This window comes from Oenanthe melanoleuca, chromosome 2, assembly GCF_029582105.1.
Source record: "Oenanthe melanoleuca isolate GR-GAL-2019-014 chromosome 2, OMel1.0, whole genome shotgun sequence".
Lineage (NCBI taxonomy): Eukaryota > Metazoa > Chordata > Aves > Passeriformes > Muscicapidae > Oenanthe > Oenanthe melanoleuca.
The window spans coordinates 46101683-46124363 of record NC_079335.1 but is presented as its reverse complement, the minus strand read 5'-3'; the positions used below and the strand labels follow the sequence as shown (position 1 = coordinate 46124363).

The window sequence follows — 22681 nt, the reverse complement described above, 5'->3', positions numbered from 1 at the left end:
AGAGCTCCAGCAGAGCCGGGGGCCGCCACCTCGGGCCGTGCTCCGGCTCCTGGGCACACACCTGGGACAGCCCCAGCCCGTTCCCGGGCCGGCCCGCCCCGGGGGCCGGGGCAGCGCCTCGTCCCGCCCCAGCCCGCTCCGCACAGCGCGGCGCAGAGCAGCGCCGGCAGGGCGGGGAGCTGCGGGCAGCCCAGCCTGCTCCTGCTCCTGCTCCTGCTCCTGCTCCTGCTCCTGCTCCTGCTCCTGCTCCTTCCCACTGCCGCTCCTGCTCCCGCGGGAGGGCAGAGCCCGGCAGGATGGCCGCTCCGCCGGGCTGCCCGCTGCTGCGGGCGCTGCTGCGGGCGCTGCTGCTCGCCCTGAGCGCGGCGCAGCCGGGCCCCGCCGGCCCCCGCGGCTCCCGGGGCTCGGGGCTCAGCCTCCACCCGCCCTACTTCAACCTGGCGGCGGCCGCCCGCATCTGGGCCACGGCCACCTGCGGGGAGGCGGCGGGCGGCGGCGGGCGGCCGCAGCTCTTCTGCAAGCTGGTGGGGGGCCCGGCCGCCGCCCCGCTGGGACGCGCCATCCAGGTAACCGGGCGGGGAACGGGGGAACCCAGCCCGCATCCCCGGGTGTGTGCGGGGTGTCTCCGGGAGGGTCTGAGTGAGCGTAGGAGGGGAGCACCGGCGGGAGCCCGGGCAGGGTGGATGGAAGCGGGCAGGGACGCGCCGGGCAGGGTGGATGGAAGCGGGCAGGGAAGCGCCGGGCAGGATGGATGGAAGCGGGCAGGGAAGCATCCTGCAGGGTGGATGGAAGCGGGCAGGGAAGCGCCCTGCAGGGTGGATGGAGGCGGGCAGGGAAGCATCCTGCAGGGTGGATGGAAGGGGCAGCGTTGTCTCTGCCCGCGCACCTGCCCTCCCTCCCTCAGGTGTCCCGGAGCCGCCCCTCGGCCGCTCCCGGGCTGCTCGTCCCGTGGGGCACCTGGAAGTGCCTCAGGGAGTGCCCACGATGGTGTTTTGTGGCCTCAGCCCCCGTGGTCTGCGGTGTGCAGCGAGATACTGCTGGGGGTAAACCAGCGAGCCTGGGGGAATGGATGGGACGGGACTGGACAGCGGGCGTCTGTCTCTCTGCAGGCGGCCAGAAAAGAATATTGACTTTAGTCAAGTGTTTTGTGGGTGTTTTAGAAGCTCTAAATGTGAAGCTTATCGTTCGTGCTTTGCACTACTGGTGGGAGGAAGCCAGAGACTCCTTGGGACTCTGACAGGGAGTATAAATGCAGAGGGCAGCAAGGATCATGCTGTTCTTTCCTAGCATCGCACAAGATTAGTGCACACGTTTTGTGCCAGTCACAGGAAAGATAACAATAAGCTGCAAAACTTCTGAAAAAGGATTAATATAAATATACCTTTCCTTTGGGAGAAACATGTATTTACACATTCGTTAGAGGATAAGGAAGGAGTAACAAATGCACCAAATTTTTGTACTGTGATAGATGCTTGGTATCTGTTTGATCAGAGCTTTGTTTAAAGAGGGGACTTTCCTGAAGCCTCAGACCATCCAAAGTTATTTTAATTGTATTCTCATTTGGTGGGAGGAGAACCAGAAACTGCAATTTGACAGGGATTTTGAAAGTTTAAAGGTCCACTATCTAACCTCAGGCAATACAGAAAGCATACAAGTAAATTTTTAGCATCTTAAAAGAAGAGCTAGTGTTTCAAAGCCTTATGAGGTGTTTGTATATTTAACAGTGAAATAACCCATAAGACATGGTTTCAGAAGGGGTTGCAATGGATAACAGAGTTGTTCTTCTCTTTTTTTAAACGAGAATAGGCACTCAAGAGAGGGGGAGATGACTAAGAAGGTGCAGCATGTGTATTCCTTGCCATGTGCCAGAAGGGAGTGTGCACCATCATGCAACCTGCTCTCACAGTTCATTGGGCAGCCACAGCCAGCAGTGTGCTTTGCTCTGGACTTCCCTCTGCTATAGCTCCCTGCCTCACAATGAAACCTTCTTATATCTCTCTCTCTCTCTTTATATTACCTTATATCTCTGTAGTGCTTCCAGTCATAAAAAAAAGCTCAAAGTACTTTGGAGATGCTTACAGGCTGAGTAATATACAGTTCTAGTAAAAGGGAAACTGGGACACAGGTATTACATGCTTAAGCTGAGGTTACAAAAAAAAGGTTGTGGTGATCAGGAAACTGCTTGGTTTGCTTTTTCTAACACATCTCGAAGTTTTGTCATCCATTCTTCCATACCAAACGCAACACCCCTGTGTAAAGTTGTGTGAAACAACCGTGCCACCAGGTAAATTGTAAACCCAGAAATCTCTTGGCAATTCGCTACAGCCCACTGCTGCAGTGAAATCCTAAGGTAACATGCCTTGAAATATCAGAAATCACAGGGTGATAAAAATCAGCCAGAGCAAACATCAGATAAACTTATCAAGCAAGCCTGCGTGTTGCCACTGATGGTTTTTGCAGTTGTTCTCTTTGTATACTAACACTCAGCTGGAAATGAGGGTTTGCTGTGTAAAGGAAGGGGGAAATTCTTCTTCTTAAATGTTTGACTTGCAGGTCCTAGGTTAGAGGGCTGTTATGGTTCCTGCCCGATTAAAGTTCCCAGAAGGACTGCTGCTAGCTCAGCCCTGGCAGGAGAAAGCGTGTTGTGCCTCTCAGAGCGCTTGTGCAAGCGCAGATACCGCAGTGTCTCTGTCCAGTTTTAACAAAGCCCCTTTGAGATACATAACATGAATGCTTCTGTGGTTTATCAGTAGTTGTTGTGGTTCAAGAAGGGCTGGAAAGTCTTTCAAAAGGCCAGGGAAATCCAGACATGGAATATGCACAATGTGTATATTCTCAAGCTGCTTCACCTCTCAAGTTCAAAGATGCTGTAAATCAGAGAATTTCTTCTTTCCTGGAAAATTGGAGAGAATTGCATTATACTTTTACAGAATGTGAGCTTACATAGAAGGCTTTTAAATCAGCAGAAGTATTCAAGTGTTGTTTCTTAAGAGTGTGAGGGAAGGTCATGTGGCTTTTAAAAACTGATAAGTGTAATGGCCACTGTGTTGTGCTGGTTCAAGTTCAAGTGATACCACACACTTGAGTCGCTCTCTTTTGGACTCTCTACAATGCTGGATTGCAGAAGTTGCTCTATGAATAGGGAAACTGGAAAGGAGGTGCAGAATGTGATCCTCATTCTGGCAAAGGGAGCAGACAGTTCTGTTGCCAGTGCTATCTGGAAATAAGGCAAAGAGGAAGAGCAGCCCCAACATCATTTCCATTGCTCTGACATTGGTTGTTCTCGTTCAGGTTGTCATTTATTGGTGTGTCTTTTAATGAAGCCTGTAATATCCAGCAAATTCAGAAAAAGCATTTGGATGCTGTTTAAAGGTGGTCAGTGGGGTGGCCAGTCCCTTTGTGGGCAGCTCAAGCAAGGCTCTTAAGGCAGTGCTGGACATACACTGTGGAAAGAGGTGGGTTTCCCTGATGTAGCACACTGGCATGAGGGACAATGACTTAATAAGAACAGTGTTGAGTGAAGAAATGCACAACAGTATAAAATATTTCAGCAGCTGATAGATAAGTGGCATGCCTGGTTTTGCCCGCCAGCCTGTCCACAGTGGTGTGCAGGCATGAGTTAAGTCTAACTGCATACCTGTCCTGCCCTGCCAGTGGGCACAGAGCTGCTAGGTATGAAATACTGAACAAATCCTTCATTGTTGTCACTTTCTATAACTTACAGGTGAGACATTTTTGTCCCCCTGTGTCCCTGGTCCACCCTAGCATATTTCAGCAAACTTTCATGCAGTTTCAGGTCTCTCCTTTGCTCAGGAGAAGCAGGGGAAAGGAGGGTAACAAGGTCATCAGTAAATGCACACCTGCCTGTCTGATGAACTGCAGCCAAAACCAAACCAAATTTCAAGGCCCAGTCTACTGGAATGGAGACGTGTCCTGCAGCAGCCAGGCTGAGCACGATGTGCCTGAGATCCTGCCAGTGAGAAGGAAGGAAGGCTGCTCTGTCCAATAATTTTTTTTCTTTCATTTTTGTTTTGTTGCCTAGTTGGCAGGGTTGCTGGAATGTAATTTAAATAACTGAAACTCCAGCTGTTGCAATGAACTTCTTTGGATTATGTGCCCAGAAAGAGAAAGATGGTATCTTGAGTTCAGATCAAGTGCTCTGGTATACTGAAATCACGTAAGTGCATGTAAATTAAACTCTTGTGTTTAATACTCCCAATTGTTTTCTTCTCATTCAACCTTTCTTTGAGGTTGTTTCCAGATCAGAGCTGAAACTGCTGTAACAGCAACTGTTTCCTGTGTACTTCCAGCCTGATAATTGTGAATGTAATTTAGATCTAAAGACTATATTTCAAGCCCATTATAAAGGTATTTAGGGAAGCTTGCCCTGTTGTAACATATAAGTCAGAACTCAGGGAAGATGCTCTGATGTGGTAGTAACTGCAGTTGCCAGGGCATGGATTGATTTCTCAGGGTATGGATTTTTGCAGACAGTGACATGATGCTCTTTGTCGTCACTGCAGAAACTGGCAGTGCTGCCTGTAGCTAGCACGGGCTGATGTGTATCTGCAGCAAACCACCTGAATCAGACAGAGTCCTGCCATACTGTATTTGTATTAAAGTCAGCCAAACCATCTTCTCTAACAGAGCTGGAAGAAAATCGTGTTATAACATGACCCCAGAGGTAGTTAACCAACTTGTGTATGTGAGTATTTAGTCTCTTTGAATTGTCAAGTGTTAACCCCCAGCCTGGTTGGCACTGGCTGTGCTGAATCAGAAGAGCTAATGGTAGCAATGTCTTCTGGAAAACTGCATTGTATTCTGGGCTTTCTGGAAGAGGAGGATGAGGACTGTTGCTGGATGCAGATGCTGAAATTATTGCTGTTGATGCAGAAATATTCAATTCAGTGAACATCTATGTTTCATATTTCAAAGGTATAGGATGGTATATTTGTATCACGTGAGATTGATGAAGTATTTTCCAATCCTTTAATAACTGTGGTAGATGTTGAATAAATTCTGCTGAACATCTTAAACTCACCAAGCTTGCAAGACTGTACCTAGCAAGAGTGTGAGAGCTCTTCTGTCACTTCTCTGTAAAAAGCAGACAAGTATGATTGCTCCAGTTACTTTACACTAGTTAGTCTGACAAACCTAACAATGGGAGTTACATAAGAATCTGTTAATTCTTAAAAGGTGGGGATGTGCTTCATGCTAGGCAGTATGGATTGTGGAGATTTGTCACATGCTTTTGATGGTAACAGATGCTTAGTTGATAAGGTAACATTTGCCCCATTCCCTTTATTTTAAATAGGAGTCCAACACAATGTCAGCAACTCACAGACTGGCTACTGAAGTAGCCATGGTGGGTGTACTGTCATTCAATGAAAATGTAATTTTTCTGCCAAGATCTGTAGCTGGCACAGTCTAGCATTTTCACTGATTATCTCCACCTAGTGATTGGAATAAGAAGTGAATGGGACACTAAAAAGATCCCTTAATAACTAATTTCAGCAGTTCAGCACTAATCTTAGTAGACTGTAAAATGTGTTTTCTTGGAGATAAAAATAGCTTGTGGGGCAAGCCAAGATATGAAATCAAAAGACAATTAATTTTCCTGAAGTTTATTCATCATTATTGTACAAAGAGCTTAAGAGACTCTCAAAGGGTATCTCTGGATTGTGGCTTTAGTTGTAGACTGGAAATTGGGCAGTAACTTCTTGAAATGAAGATACAATGGCATTCTATAAAGGGAAGCTTAAAGGGAACAGTCTGTTGCATTTTCCACAAGCACATATTGTTTAAAAAACTGATTCAGAATGTATTATAATAGCATGAAAAGAAATTAAAACAGTGTTATAAAATTCTAATACCAAACTTGTAGCCAAGTAACAGAGCTTTTTTGTTATGGATTTATTTATACCAGGCTATGTGCATATGTGGGTATTTCATAGTGTTTTATAATATTGAGGATAATTTTTTGTTGTTCCTAATCCAGTTCTAAAAATCTTTATTTCACAAATTTTCTGCAGATTTCCTGCAGATACCACTATAGAAGTAATACAGGTAATTTCACTGAAGTGTCTGTAAATTAATAAATACTGTAGTTGCCATATTGAGATTTCTGAAGTTTTAGTTTGTAACATAAAAGTTAGTGTGTAAGAGTATAATAGTGTGTAATTTAATTGCTTTAATTGCATGGGGAACAATTAATTCATTAATAATTATGGTATATAACAAAATTTACCCCCATTTTTAGTCAAGATTTTAGTTCAGGATCTCCACTAACAACCACACATGTCATGAATGAGTAAGATGTTTGTCTGAGGCCATGTTTGTGATTGCTTGTGTTTCAGGGCCAGTTTTGTGATTACTGCAATGCTGCTGATCCCAGCAAAGCTCACCCAATAACCAATGCCATTGATGGCACTGAGCGCTGGTGGCAGAGTCCCCCTCTTTCCATGGGCTTGAAGTACAACGAAGTCAATGTCACCTTAGACCTGGGGCAGGTAAGTGCCTGAGCTATGGGGTGAGGTGTGATAATTTCTTGCATTTGTGCATATGCTTTGCAGCTGGGACAGACTTTTGAGCTGTTGATTTTTCCTTTCTGACATCACAGCGTTTTTTGGTTTATGTTCTGTACTTTTTTACCAAGTTGACTGTATACTGTATACAGGTGTCTGCTAAGGAAGGCAGGAGCGTCCCTTCAAATGGCAGATGTAAAACCCATCCCTCTGAATTATTATAATTTTGAAATTAAGGGCGTCTCAGGCAAAGATATGGGAATAGGAATAACAGTTTTTTACTAGAAAAATTAAAGTAAAAATCCAGTAATACAAAACAACAAAACATTGACAGAGTCAGGATACAACCTGATACCCCATCAGTCAGGGTGTTCACAGTCCAATTAAATGGTGGCTGCATCCTCCTGCAGTGACAGATGTGGTTCAGCTGAAGCAATGCTCCTGTAGAAGGGTGCAGCTTTCCTCAGAAGGTCCAGGGATGATGTAGAAGGGTCTGGTTTTCCTCTGGAAACCAGTGGAAAGAAGGCTACTTTGGTGTTCCATATATCAGATTTTATCTAGGTGGGAAATGCTTGGTTCCTTTCCCCTGGGGGGAGAATATCCCAATGGGATGATGCAATTTTATCAGTCATGCAGTGGGACTCAATGGCCCATTAACAGAAGATAATCTTCCTGGAGGAAGGATGGGCTGTAGAAAAGATAAAGGAAATTGCCCCACCTGTTTTTAACAGATGGCTCATTAACAGAAGGTATCTCCCATGCAGATAAGGATCACTGTCCCACCTTGTTCCAACAGATGGTGATAGAATACATACTTTTGGTCACATCCTGTATTGCAACCCAAGACAACTGTATAAAGGGATTATTTTCCTTTGGGAATTTTTATGGTGGGAGTTCTTGCCACTGGGATCACGCAGATACAGTGATGGTGTATTTTCTTGCACAGAACCTGAAACTCATTAATTGGAAGTGACGTGGGGGGACTTCTTAGTTGAAACTCAAGCTGTGCCTTCTGATTTGTATTCCCCTTTTCCATGAGCTCAGAGAGAGAGTGGCTTCATGATCTTTGTGCATGCATACATTTTGAGAACAATGTTTGGAGTGTGCTTTTGCCTTGGGAGTCCTTCTGGTTTCTCTGTCATCCAGCAAAATCTTCAAGATAGACAGAAAAATACTGCTAAGGTGGTCTAAAAGGGAAGGGACAGCAAAGCCAGTGTAATATGAATTGAGACAGTAACAGGAACAACCATATTTCCCTCCAAGTGATAGGCAAGTAGTTAAGAGTATCTGTATCTGTTTTTTAAGTCACAGGGATGGATTCTCAGCTGCCATAATTGGGTCCTGATCCAGTGAAGTTAGTTACACTGTGCAAGTTCACACCACATGAAAACACATGTTTATAAATATATGTGTGGACCTGCAAAATATATATATATATGCACACATGCATACATATTTTGGACTGCAGTAATTGTTTATTGATTGATTATATAGGACAGGATTTTTTTAGTTAAGTTTTTTAGTTAGTTGACAGCAAGGTGGGAATAACTAAGGAAATATTTCTCTGTGAGACTTAACTGCCATTTTGCTGGGGATTCAGGTGCAACTTATTTTATGTCTTGTTTGACATTATGTTCTAATACTCTTGTTCCTCCCGTGGCTGGAATGGTTCTCATTTAGAGGATATCTTTATTCAGTGTTTCTGTATCCAGTAGAGCTGCAGTGCAGAAAGGCCATACTAAACTTGTTTTCTGGCTGTGCAATTTTTACCTTCATTGGAGGACCTACTGACAGACACTTTACTTTTTATCTGCTGAGTAAACTTCTGAAAAACTCTTTCCTTGAGAGGAGGGTTATGAACTAAGTGCCCTCTTTTCCTGGCACTCCTTGGACACCAGCAGCTGAGTGCTAAGATTTCTGTAGTTGTTGAAGTATTTCTTAGAGTGAGGTTGTGTGTTTCTTATTAGTCTGGTACTACATGAAAGATGACTCTGAGTCCTCTTTCTTGGAAATGAATCCAAGACAAAAGTGAAAATTTCTCTATGTCGTGTGATCAGGAATGAATCATTTTAGCTGGTGGATGGATGAGGATTTGGTAAGATTAATAAGATTTTTTTTCCCTCTTCACAGACATTATCTCATATTTGCTTTCATCCAGCTAAACCTTAACTTCAGGATTGATTTGAACTTGAGAGTCACTTTTGACATTTTGCTTAGTATTTTCACTCACAAATTCATACAGTAGCACACAATTCTAATAATGAAGACCATTAAGTACTGTGACAGAGTAAGTCTACTCAAGTGAACTAAGCAAGCACTGAGACCCCAATTCACCTTACCCTATTTCATGGTCCTAAATATTAAGAGCTTGGTGTGTCTTAATGATGCAGACTTTCTTAGTAATTGACAGAGACAATTTTTTCAGAGTGCAATTCCCCCTCAACTGAGCTGAGATGAAGGTTTTGGGTTTTAAGGAAAAAATAAATCTTCTTAAAATTAGATATGTATCTAAATACAGAACCACATACTGTAATATTGGAAAAATATCAGGGATGTAGTTTTCCTCATTAATTATTTGTCCTTTGTTTTGTTTTGTTGTTTTGTTTCTTTTTAATACAAGGCTCTTTATTCTGAAAAAAAAAAAAAAGGAAAAGTTTTTGGGTGTGCAGAACATGACAAAGAGTAAGGTACAAGTGCGTGCAGGGAAGCAATGACTGAGTGTAAATGACTGAGTGGTCATCAAATGTCCACAATTAGAGGAAGCAGGACATAGTGCAAAGTCAAAAGCTTTTAATTTTCTGCATTCCTGCCATTATATCTTTATGACTGAGAGCAGGGTCCCAGCGGAGCCTCTTACCATGGTCTCACAACAATGTTTAATTGAATAACTGCACCACCATGGAAGTTTTAGTGCTCACTACAATGGAGTTGGAACAGAACACCCACCTGGTGCTGCTTCTGTTTCACAAGGGCTTGGGTGATCTTGAAAGTCAAAATGCCTTCTGGCTGTTAAGTCTGTTTGCAAGAAGAGTGCTCATTTTGCTGTACTTAGTTATATAAGAAAAAGCAAAAACCTTAAAGCAAAACCCCTGCTTTACTTCCCTTTCTGACTTTCTGTACTGTAGTTACATTTCTAATCAATCACAGCCCTTCTGAATAACAATTATAATGTTGATCCCTGAGGCAGCCTCTCCATTCTGTTAACATACCTGCTTACACTGTGGCTATTCCTGACTTGTTTGAAATATTTGGATCAAATGAAATCTCAGTTATTCCTCCAATTGGTTATGTTTTTTTCCAATGTAAGTTTCAACATATTTTAAACTTCTGAATCCTGAATGTCTGATTGCCCTTCCCCTGACCCTTTGAATTGCCTAATTTCAGCAGGTGTGTCCTCATCTTTGGCTTGCTTAGTGCCCAGCAGATATTGCTGTAACACTCCTCAAGGTATTTTTCTGAACTCTCTCTTCAGAAGAAAGTTCAGGATAGCATGATAGCGTGCAATGAAAAAGAAATGCCCAACTACAAAAAGTAGTTAAAAGAAGTAGAGCCCATATATTTTATTGTTGCTTTTAGATATGTATATTTCTTTTCTGTGCTTTTTGGTAATAATATAGTGCTGAAGGACTCAGTGAAGTCTTGTGCACTAATATGTTGAATAGTTTTTATGTAAAGATATTAATAGCCACTGTTGTAAATTAAAGGTACACAGTGGAATGAAATGTCCAAATTAGTACTTTTATTAGGGAGAGAGGACAACTCAACCATAAATTTAAGCTAAGTGGTGTGGCTTGTGGAGGACTTCATGCTTTTATGTTTTGTACTAGTTAGAGTGTATAAACATTTTGTGAATAGTCTCACAGTTTGACAAATCTTCTGAGCTGCTTTTATATAGAAGAGGTCTAATATTTATAATTGGTAGCAATCCTTTGACTTACAAATAATATTTGTTGCTTGGAATATTATTCAGCTTTGACTAATTGCTGAGAACTAAACCCAATTGTTCTTAATATGCAAAAGATCGACATGATAACTTAAAATGTTTCTGAAGTTACAGTTAATTTAAGTGTCATTCCATAAAATATAAAGTGTCCTGTGCTCACTTCTGTAGGAAGAAAACTCTCAAGGTGATGGGAAATTTATCACTGCATTGAACTGAGCTCCCAAAAATAGTTATTGCACTCATTGTGCTTGGCTTTTGAAGACTTTGTATTATCACTGACCCTGAAATCAGACCCAGCTCTAGCATGGAGTTGCATAACCTCTGTAATAACACTGGGAAGTCCTACAGATCAGGGCATGAGAACCAGTGCATGAGGCTTCTGTGGTGCTGCAGAGCTGTACCTGCAGTGAGACAAAGCCCTTCCTCTGGAGCCCCTTCACAGCTCTGCATCCACAGCAGCACTGAGCCTGCTCTGCTCTTTTGATCACACTGGGGAGAAAAGGGGATTTTAACTCTGGGGAAAGTGCAATATTGTCCCTACAGTACACAAAAATGGGGATGCTAACAGCACAGAAGTGTTCCTGTGTGTTAGAGAACTCCGATTCTGAGTATTTCAGTGTGTGCAGGAAGCTGATTTGAGATTGTGCTGCAGAACAGTATGCTTTGAAGTTGTGTCACAGGAAGGTGCATCTAGTTGTGAACTCTAGAATAAAAAATCCTCATCTGATTAAATAACAGCTGTCTGATAGAATCTTCTAACAGCTGGATCACGTAACACACATTTCGTTTATTCCTAGGTCACACTGCAAGCAACTTATTCAGAGTTGAGCTACCAGCCTTAATAAGGCAAATACCTTAAAATACATTCTTTCTTGCTCATATGTTTACCTTTAAGTTACCTTTAAGTAGGCAGTGTGTTGTGGTTTTTTAAGCTTCAATTAAGGACCTTTTCAATGGCTCAGCTTTATTTTCTTGTGTTTGCATTAGCAGTTGCACGTCATTGGCTTTACAATGCATTTCTGATACTAATTTGATATTATTCTGAAAATATACAGGAGAAAACGTCACAAGTCTTATTCTCCTTTGCTTTTCTGACTCTTTTTCTGACTCTGGCTCTTCCTCAGCATCCCTTTAGGAAGGTCTTGGTTCCCACTGCTTGATCTCACTTCCCTCCTTCATGTCTGTACTTCTGCTTCCCCCATCTTCCTTTCCATGCTCATTCCTACATGTTACTTTAATTTTGTGATATGTTCTTCTAAATACCTGTTTCAACCCAGTGTAGCAAAAGCAGAACCTCTGCTGGTTGCCTCCAATCCTTTGCACTTCCCTGGGTTTCCTCCCAGTGCTGATAGTCTTACTGTGTTCCTTCTGCTTTGGACTGCAGCCCTCATAAGGAGACATTTATCTTTTGGACAACTGAGGGCTGAATCGTACAAATAATTTCCCATATCTCAATAGGTTCAGTGTTCTGTGAAGAAATAGTCCATATGTAAGAAATAATTACGAGCATTGAGTTGGTCTTTGTCCAAATCCTAATGGAAAAGTGGCTGCATGAGAAATTTTGGGAAAATAACCAAGACTCATTGATGTAGTTGCCTGAAGCCTTGGCAAAAAGACCAAAGGCTGGTTGAATGCAGAGAATGGACTATGCTTTCATCTCTGGACACAGTTCCTCCTTCTAGAGTACTGCCCATGCTACAGAGAGAGAGCTTCTCCCTTCTGGTCCTGCCTTCAACTGGGACAGAAAAAAGATCTCCAGACATGTCTATGAGGCCTATTCACAGGCACTGACTTACCTAAATAAAGTCATTTTTTGGCATCAGTGGCTGGTTAAAGGAAAGCATGATGTGAATACAGTATGGCCAGGGATAACTGAACAACACTGAAAATCCTGTGCTTGTTCCTGGCTTCTGCACCCCAGCCTGGGAAGCTGGAACAAGGAATAACTTCAGCATGCTGTGCATGGGAGGGAGCCTCTGCAGCCACTGTCACTGTCTGTGCAGTGTAGTCATTGCTCTGTGTGTGTGTATTCAGTTAAGCTGGATGGAACACATTCAGGACATCTGATGCTCTCAGGTACTACCCACACAGGATTTTCTCTGTACCTCTGCTACAACTGTTTTTCCACATACCCAGAAGAGTAGCTGTCAACTCCAGAAATGCTGGCTCAGCTCTGTCTAGCTGGTATTTTTTTTGTGTTATTGTACATTGTTGGGAATTGATGAATACTGACTGTCAGGAGTGCTTCATACAGTACCTGGATCTGCCAGGGGGCCTCAAGTCCCACTGAGATATTTGAATAAAAGGACTGCTTCCCTCTTTGCAGCATCAAGAAATCAAAGCCTGTAATTTTGGCCAGATTTTTGTTTCATTTGAACAGATTGGTGCTTTTATAGCTTGGTCTTTGAGAAGAAATGATGCTCAAGACCTTAAGGCTTCATTACAGCAAGAAATCAATGGACAAGCACACACCAACTCCATGCAGTCAGAGGCGTGTTCTGGAGCAGATGCTAAGCACAGTTCTTGAATCCCTCTCCTGCATCAGTCTCCCTTTGAAAAGTTTATTTTGTGTACTGAATTATATCAGATTTCTGTCTCTTCTGAGCAATCTGCAACACCAACCACATTATTCAAAATAATGAAAGGAACCTACAACAACAACCATACTGAGCTGAGGGAAGTTTTGGTGGTGCAGCTGTATCTGCCAATAGTAATCTGAGGAAATTTCACCCTGCTGGAAACAGATTCGAATTACATGAAGAAAGACTGCTGTGGTACTTTTTTGAATGCATCTGAAGATCGACAGGATGCCTCAGATAGAATATCTGGCCGGATTGGGTTGGGTTCTTCTCCTACCACATTCCAGGACTTTTTAATATTTTTAAAAGGAAGAACAATCTTTTCCTACAGAGGCAGCACACACACCTCATGATTGTTTGGAACATAAGGTGTTTTTTCTTTTGTGCTAGTTTATGTCCAGCACTCATCTAACAAGTCATTTCAGTGTTTTAATATTCTGGTTTAAGTTTATGGTGTCAGGCATGGAGGAAAATGTGCTGTATCTTTATATATACATATCTAACTTTTATCCATTTTTTAATGCTTTCTAGGATTGAAAAAAAATCTTGGAAATTTCTCTATGTAAAGGGTTGTTTAAACTTTTAAGGGGAAAATAGAGAAAATATTTAAAACTAATATTATTGAGAATTTTAGCGTTGTCATGATGACAATGACAATGGGTAATTGGAAGTTTTCTTTCTGTTGGTTTAAAATAAGAGATGTGCATGCTGTTAGAGATCATGAATATTGTATCATTAACAATGATGGTACAGTATAGCTCTCAATTTAAATAACCTCTTTTAATATAATCTTAAATTCACCTGAAAGAGCTTTCATAGAAATCTCTCTCTTGATAATATAATATTGTTAATGCATCACACTGAATTTTAATTTTCATTCTCACATGAGGAGGGCATTTTGTTCATTCTGCTGGGTGATTTTTAAAAACTTTTTCCGGGTGTTTTTGAATCTTTAAGGCCATCGGCTGCTAGAACATTTTAATCTGAACAAACCTGAGTGAACAGGGAAAAGGTCACCTCAGTGTGGAACTGATCAAATTCCAGCTGTTGATAATCAGTCAGGTTTGACCTATGATGCTGGATTACAGCAGGATATGATGTTCAACTCTTACAGTAATACATCCTCTTTCAAGCTGCATTTCCAGAGTGCATTGTTTCCATTGCTGGAAACAAAATGCTGTTTCCCCTTTCAAATTAAATTCTTTATTCTTACAAGAAAATGGTCAGAATTTTGATTCAGTCATATTTCTGGGATTTTTTGTGATTTTTTTTTTACTATTATGTAATTATAACAAAATGCTTACTTACAGTTTTTAATGTTCCTTTTAAGAGGTTGTTTTCTTTTTTTTTTTTTTTTTTAAACAAATTTGGCTTAAAAGCAGCCAAATAAACATTTTTTTCAAAAATTAAGGCAATTTCTTTTTTTTTTTTTTTTTTTTTTTTCAGAACTAAATGACTGAAGGAAAATATTGCTTTGGGTTTAGTTTGCCTTTTTTTCAGGGAAGGTCTTAGGTCAAGATTTAAAGTAGTGAAATGCCAGCTTAAAATATGTGATTAAAATTGACATTAATGGTTGCTTTTCTAGGTCTTCTATCAGTAAGGTTACTCTTTTATCTTCAAATGGGATTTTTTTGTTAAGCCAAGGATTATTTTTCTTCTGTTGTTGTCTCATCAGATCTGGAGAGAGACCATTCATCAGCTTGGTCAGTATTTAGTGAAAGTTTACATGTTCTAGTGCCATTCTGCATCCTTGATCCAGGCCAGAACCAAATTACAGGTGCTCATACAAAAGTCAGGAGCAGGACAGATGATAGCTTGCTGGCTATGTTTTGGTGATATGTTGTCATTAACTAACACTGATTTAATTTTTATCAGATCTGTCCCTTTTCCCTTTCTGAATGTGCCAGTACAAACCTGAGCTATATCTAAAACTGAAAGATGTAAGGAGAGTGTCCTGATAGTAGAAGGTTTTCATATACAACAGTGCTGTGAAGTTGACGTACTTTTTTTTTTTCCCATATTTTATTTGCATGGAAATATGCAAAGAGTGGTGCTGGGTGGCAGTTCTTTAAGCATTGGCTGACTTGCAGAGTTCCTTATATAATACACATTTTTAGGAGTAGGTATGTAATTGTTGTAATCACTCCACAATGTGATTACAAGCAATGGAGCCCTGGAAAAGGCAGCACATTGTCTACATGCTTCCTTTATTTCCTCTTGAGCTTTCTAAACCACTTGTCTTGGTTAAATCTGTATCAGTCAACACACAGAGTGTTATCAGCACTTTCTAACATGCAAGTCAAAATGGGGCTTCCAAAGATCTTAAGGCATAGGGGAAGAAAGATAATATATTAATGGTGCCTGCCAGTGCAAACCTGGTTGGAACAGGTAAATGCCCCTTGTGAGATTCAGTTGACCAAAAGTGAGAACATGAAAACATGAAGCACTTTGTTGTTTTTTTTTTTTAAGGAGTTTCAGAACTATTATGCTTTCCTAGAAGGACACTAATCTTTGCACTGAGATGATATGTAATGTCCATATCTCTACTCTGAAACTTGGCAGTGAAGTAGCAGAAGTTACTCAGAGAGAGTATCAGAAACTCAGTTAGAGCAAATCTTACCACTGTCCCCAAAGTATTCACCTACTTCTGACAGCATCTAAAATCAGACTTTCCATCAGCAATTCAAGGGTATTACTCCACCTGTGCAGTCATAGAGCATAGGTTTGGGTTTTGCCATGGCTCTGTCAACAGAATGGCTGCCACTTACTGTGCTCAGTATGGTTGTCAAGTAAACAGTTTTTCCCATGGAGATAATGTCTGTCTCCTGAGGTACCTAACTTAGTATCTCAGGTGAAACTGGTGCTTGTCAGGCTGTGTTAAACAGCAGGGTAAATTTCTACACTAACAGAAAAGTTGGGTTATTTTCTCCCTGGTTCTCTGTGCGCTGACCTAAGTCAGCAGCATTCGGCAAAGCAAAAGTTTCTGAAATAGGTTGCAATGTACTATACCTGCTGCAGTGGTGCCTTGGTGTGTGTGTAGAACAGGGGCTTGCCCTGGAGAGTAGTTGTAGATACTACATTAAATGAATACACAACAAAAACTTTTTAGTCTTTTTTAAATTCTGAGATGTGAGGTATATCATGAGAACATACTCCATGAAGCCACTGAGTTCCTCCCATTTTTCCATGAGAAGGTTTTAATTTCTGCTGTGCATACAGTATACAGATATTCAGAAGCTGATGTCTGAAATAGATGTGTGAGGATGGAGGTGCATGTAGCCATGGGGGTGTCATGCCAAGCTGGTTAGGGACAAGTATTTCCAGGTATCTGTTCCACTGCAGTATTCACCATCTGCATCTGCCTCTTGGTGGTCCCTGTTGGTGTGACAGCTATTGAATTGCTCCTGGCTGACAGCTGAATGGGCCAGGCATGCCAAAAGATGCTGTTCCCAGTTCGTGGTTGAGAGCTTGTATGCACTTGTGGTTTGGAGTCTAATAAACTTTGCAAAGTATTAGCTTCAGGGTTATGACATTTGTGAGGTATGAGCAGAGATAAACTGCTTGGGTGTATTTGATGTTGGGGCTCTGGCAGCAGTTGCTTGACAGGCTGCTGACTGCAGTCCCCCCCATCAAAGTCAGAATCTCCTGCCAGCAGATGATTCTCAATTGAGGTGGTTGAGGGGGAAATTCCAGTGCAGCTTCACTTGAATATTGAGTGTACCTCAGTATTGGTTCACTTTTATTGGCAGCTCCATGCATGTCATGGTTTAATTTCCAAATGGCCTTTAGAATCAATCTGTGTTTAGCTTTTTATGTAAAGGTAATTTTTATTGATGTTCTGGTTTTTATGACTGTGGACTATCTCAAGAGGCTTACAGTAACTCTTCCTGTCTTGTAAGATCCATTTCTTCTCTAGTGTTTGGGAGCCCTCTGTGTGATACACAATGAGCTCCTTAAGAAGTCAGATGAAACTCTTGGCCTTGGGAGCCTTGAGCTGATGGAGCTCTCTGAGCTGTTTCAGACACTGAATGAGCTACCAGTTACTAAAGTCTCTCCTGTGGTATTTGATACCCACAAACTCTGGGGTGGCTTTCTTCTATTACTTGTAAAGTCTGTTAAGTAGCAAATTTGTCTGGAAATAATCTTTATATGAGGGAGCAGGTGGCTGGGATCATTATCAACCAAAGGAGTCCCAGTGTGAAGGGTATTGCATTTTCTCTTACATGGTTTTGATATTCCTTAGCTCCAAGCACAATTACGTGATGGGAATGCATCACAAATGTACCAGGGTGCTGCAAAAGCAGCTTGGTTGAGTGATGTACCTTTTCCAGGTTGAGTACTGTACCCTTGGCACACCCAAGCAGTCAGCTGCACAGCAGACCTGTTCTGAAATGCAGGAGAGGGCATTTAACACAGTCCTCTTGCAGATGTCTTAATGCTCTTGAACACATTGCCTGGTGAAGCAGCCAGCTGAGAATCTGGCCTGTTATTTTAATGGGAATGAAACTGCAGGGTGTACCTTCTCCCTGTACACTGAAGAAAAGGTGTTTATTTGCATTAGTTTCATTATTGCTGTGCTTTTATAGAGTTCAAAAAAAAAGCTCCTGACAAGATTTGTGTATATTCTCTTACCAGCTCTTCCATGTTGCCTATATCCTTATCAAGTTTGCAAATTCTCCTCGTCCAGATCTCTGGGTCTTGGAAAGATCGGTGGATTTTGGAAAAACTTACACTCCCTGGCAATATTTTGCTTGTAAGTATCAATTCTTGTGTCACTGGTCTTTTGGGGACGGGTTTCTTTAGTCATTTCCTCAGTAGCAGCAAAATGAAACCATGGGGCTTTCTGAAGATTTCACCTGCAGAGAAGGCAGTGAATGTTAAATATGTTTTTCTTTTCTTTTTTAGCTACAATAAATTAGTGGTAGGTATGAGTATGGTATTTTGAAAGTGTGACTCAGCACATGAATTTTTTAACTTGTTAGAAATTTCTGATTTGTTTCTCTTGTTTCTTGGATATGTCAGAACTTCAGTGTCCTTCATCCCTCGGGACCCTGGAGTTTCTTGCAAAAATCAAAATGATATACCAATGCAAAATCTTGGAGTACCTATATAGCTTTTTTCTGGTGATGACATGAGAAATACTGTGCCATGTCTTGTCAGGCACCACTGAATGGTTTAGGAGGAGAGATGATTGTTTTGAGGAATGTCTGTTACTCTGTGCTGAGTGACACAATCACTGTTATCACTCTATCATGGGGAGAATTTACCTGTAAGCACAGGGGATACCTCTCTGTTAATTTAAATTAGAACAATAGAGCCTATTTACTATCAAATTAATTTTGTTCTTGCTTGACCAGACTCGAAAGCAGATTGCTTGGAGCGCTTTGGCAAGGAGGCAAATCTTCCCGTGAGGGGGGACAGCGACGTGCTGTGCACCACCGAGTACTCTCGCATCCTGCCTCTTGAAAACGGAGAGGTGGGTGCTGCCAGGAAAGCCAGGTGTGATGCTGGAAGCAAACATCCTTGGTTTCAGAAGCTTTTTGGAAGTAATTTTTTAGCTATGACTGCTTGAATCTCCATCATAACCTAAACCTCAGTGAGATTTTGAGAGCGTGACCCGACTCCTCCTAATTTTCGCCATTCCCTATGGGGGTAGGGGCTGCGCAGGGAAACCTGTGTTTATATTTATCATCATTTGTGTACCTCACTATAGCCATGTGCATTTGAAGGTGTTGACTGCATTTTCTGAATACTTCCAATGTGCATGGCAAAACTTGGTCCACCAGAAATGCTCATGTGAGTAAAGGCCATAGAAACTGAAGTAGCTGTTAAAAAAAATAAATATCTATATATCTATATATCTGTATCTATATCTATATCTATATATCTATATATCTATATATCTATATCTATATATATCTGAGAAAGCTACATGTTTATAATATAATAAAAATATTTGGAAAACACTACTTTGTTTTTAGCCATTGCTCCTCGCTAGGCAGAGCTGTGGCTTGTATTACTTTTATGAATGTTAAACTCCTGGATGTGCTGATGGCTTCTCCTGGCATTCTGCTCTTATGCCTGATGCTGTTAGAATCCAGATCTCAAGAGTTATCCAGAGTTTTGAGCAGATGGATCTAGGGTTTCATATTAAAATAGAATTTATTTGTTAAAGCATCTGTAAAATTTTCCTAATCAGGTATTGTAAATAATAATTTCCCCAGAAGAGCAATGTGGTGCCATTCCCTATTGCATGCTCTATGACTTTTCCTGAAGGAATTGTGCTGCAGCTGGAACGATCATCATACCCTTGTTATGTTCTTCAGGGTATAGGAGCCATTTGAAAATAGTAATCTGTTATCTGTGTGGTTATAAATAAATTAAAGTCTTTTATTGAGCCCTGTACATACAGCCTAGGTTGCTCATTCAATAGAGATTCATGATTGCTGAGCTGCTGGCAGCTGATTCTTTAAAAAAATAAAATTGTGTTGGATCCCTTGTTTTGGAAGTCAGACAAACCTGCTTTCATGTGGGGGGATTTTCTAAAGCAGCACTGTGTACTTTCTTCCAGAAGACCATTAATATGCTCGCAGGCAGTGGACCTGCTAACAATAATATTTTCCAGGAATGTTTATGCCTTGACCCAAAAATAAATGTGCTTTGGGAAACAGCCAAAATCTGATGTTTTTAATCAAGCTAAACTTCCATTGACACTGTCACTGTTCAAACAACTACTTGCAACTATTCCTATTGTTTTTTTCCTATTAAAATGTACTTTTTGCGTGCTATAGCTACTGTTTTCAAAACAGATAGAGGGCACTTTTTTTTTCTTTTTTTTTTCTGATGTGTTATATGGATAATGAGAATGCAGGAGGCTCCAAGACTAACAACAGTGTTTTACCCAATATCCTGATTTCAGTAGGAAATGCCTAGTAGTTACTGCAAATATGTTCAAGAACTATAGTAAGTTTTTTGATTCTTTTATTAATTCTGCTCTATGCTGCTATTGGCACTTTCAGTTGATATATTTTAACAAGTGTGCTTACCTCTTTGTTAGATTGTAGTATCCTTGGTAAATGGCCGCCCAGGAGCAAACAACTTCACTTACTCCCCTGGTCTTCAAGAGTTCACAAAAGTAACAAACATCCGCCTCCGTTTTCTCAGAACTAATACTCTTCTGGGACACTTGATATCCAAGGCTCAGCGGGACCCCACTGTCACTCGTAGAGTAAGTGCTGTTGTCACTGAGGTGTAAATGCTCAACAGCCATACCCAGCGTGTTGGGGACCCAAAAATGGTCAGAATGTTTTAAGTTTGCAACATCCTGACAATGAAATTTGCGTTGGCCCACCTTGAAATCCCCACGTTTTTCTCCAGGTTTGTTTGAGGCAAGAAGGTAACTGGGCCAGCATGGATTTATGGAGGGGCAGTAGTGATTAATGATTTTGTAACAGACCATTTTCATTCCCTGGTTTCTAATATGGAAGCAAGCTGAGTGCATCATGAGAGCCAAAGCATAATTATTCTAAACTATCTTATGCAGAACTGAGGAACTAAATCTCTTCTACTTTATTTGTCACTACTTTCTGATATTTATTCACAAAAGGTTTTCGGAAAATAGTACCTCTGAAAGAGCAGAAATCAAAGGCTGTACTTGAAAGTTGCTATCTTTCCAAAAATTATTTGAGATGCCTGGGTGTTTTCAGTGCATTTTGGGCTATCCAAGAGATTGAAGGCCAAAGTTCCACTCCCATTCAGTGGGAAAGGGATATAAGGAAATACAGGGAGCACCACACAGAAATTCATGTACTTACAGAGATTTCAGACTTCATATTGTGTTGCTATTTTTAACCTTTTCATTTAAAATGAAGATTCAGTAACAATTGGAGGAAACCTTGGGGTGAGGCACCACACAAATGTGTGTGAGGGTTTCTGCACTGAAAAACATTTAGCTGTTCCAGTTATTTGACAGCACTCCCATCAAGTGCCCTTACTGCCTTAAGTAAATTTTAAGATGTTGCTCACAGGCAGATGTAAATGCAGTATGCAGTTTACTTGGCAAGCAGCACAGCTGTAGTGTGAGGAACTTCTGGTGTTATCCTGGCTATGAGGTGTAGGATAGCTGAATGATATCATCTCAAGTGTTTTATTAAATTCCCAATGGAGAGTGCAAATTTTTTATCGTAGACACCTTCCTAGCACACCTGTTGTTGATATTTCTGACACAATGCAAGCAAGGAAAGACCAGTCCATCCTTCTTGTGCTTGTTCCACAGTATTACTACAGCATAAAGGACATCAGTATTGGTGGTCGATGTGTTTGCCATGGCCATGCTGAAGAATGTCATCCAAAGAGTGCTGAGAGCCAACACTGGTAGGTAAATGGAGCCTGACATTTATCTGAAAAAAACAATACAGGAGTGCTTTCAAATGACCTTTTCTTATTATAGAATTATTAGTTGTGCAGGGATTTTTTTTTTTTAAATTAAAAAAAAATAGAACCTGCTAGTGGTTGGCAAGAAAACATTTCAAGAGTGATTGTATGTGAAATACAATAATAGAAAATCTTTAGTTAGGTTTTTCATTTTCATTGAAATACAAGTTCGGCAGATTGAGTATTTTCTTAGAAACCCATAGTTCTTTGGGGAAAACATGAGTTGATATCACCTTCATTCATCAGGAATTACAAGTCCAGCTCAGGAACAAAATCAGTCAACTTCATGGAAATATTGTTCACTGTAAATGAGCTCATGCAATGTCCAGTGGCTTTAGATCATTACTGTAAAGAAACTGAATGGACTATTCCCTTTCCCTGTCAAGTTTTTGTGACCTCTACGTTGATTTCATGGATTTCATGGAGTTAGATCAGGCTTCTTGGATTGCCTGCTACAAGGAAAGTAACTGTGAATAATCAGCTTGTCTCAAAAATATTTTAAAAACCTACTTTAAACCAGCTGTTGCTCTTATCCATGGCAGCATTAAAACAAGCTTTTATTAGGACAATGCAATATTTTCAGTTGTGTTTTAATGAAGAATAAGTGGGAGAGATGATTGCCTCCATTCCATCTGTCTGTGCTAGAGAAAAATAAGTAAAGAAAGTGAGGAATCTATGCAAATAGGAAGATCATACTGGCAAGTTTTATCCCCTGTGTTATTAGACTACATACATAAGAGTGTTGTAAAAGGCCTCCTGAGTCCCAAGGCCTTTGTTCCTCCTGGGATTCAGCTAATATGCAGAATGGTAAGACCTAGCTCATAATTAGAGCCTGCCCTTTAAGTAGACTGTTCAGCTAAATAAATCAAAAACCTTCTTACATTTTGTTGGTGAATAGTGTGCACTATCTTAAAAATAACAGGATCAAGTTATGATCTTGATTTATTAAAAACACTGATAATATTATTGTAAACAAAGCATAATGGAAAAATTATGCAGACATGCATTTAAAGATGATAAATATTTTGATTACTGTTGGCCAACAAACTTGAGCCTTGGAACAAAGTTAAAACAAGATACATCCTACATGATTGTATATCAGCTTGATTTAATAGTCTACAATAATTTCGTAATCCAGTCTATTGAATCCAATTATAAACATTTTCCATAAGTAATGTGTTCTAATAAACTCATAATCACAT

The 22681-nt window shown here is 40.9% G+C and overlaps 1 protein-coding gene across 2 annotated transcripts in view; it reads left to right on the top strand.

Moving 5' to 3' along the window:
* The first annotated feature begins 266 nt into the window (after positions 1-266).
* Positions 267-22681, top strand: part of LAMA3 (laminin subunit alpha 3) — a 108540-nt gene continuing 86125 nt past the window's right edge. For both annotated transcript variants that reach the window (XM_056484142.1, XM_056484143.1), the window contains exons 1-6: positions 267-566; positions 6357-6509; positions 17682-17799; positions 18404-18522; positions 20104-20274; positions 21322-21419. In XM_056484142.1, the coding sequence (XP_056340117.1) occupies positions 297-566; positions 6357-6509; positions 17682-17799; positions 18404-18522; positions 20104-20274; positions 21322-21419 (929 nt within the window). In that variant the 5' untranslated portion in view covers positions 267-296. The remainder of the gene's footprint in view (positions 567-6356; positions 6510-17681; positions 17800-18403; positions 18523-20103; positions 20275-21321; positions 21420-22681) is intronic.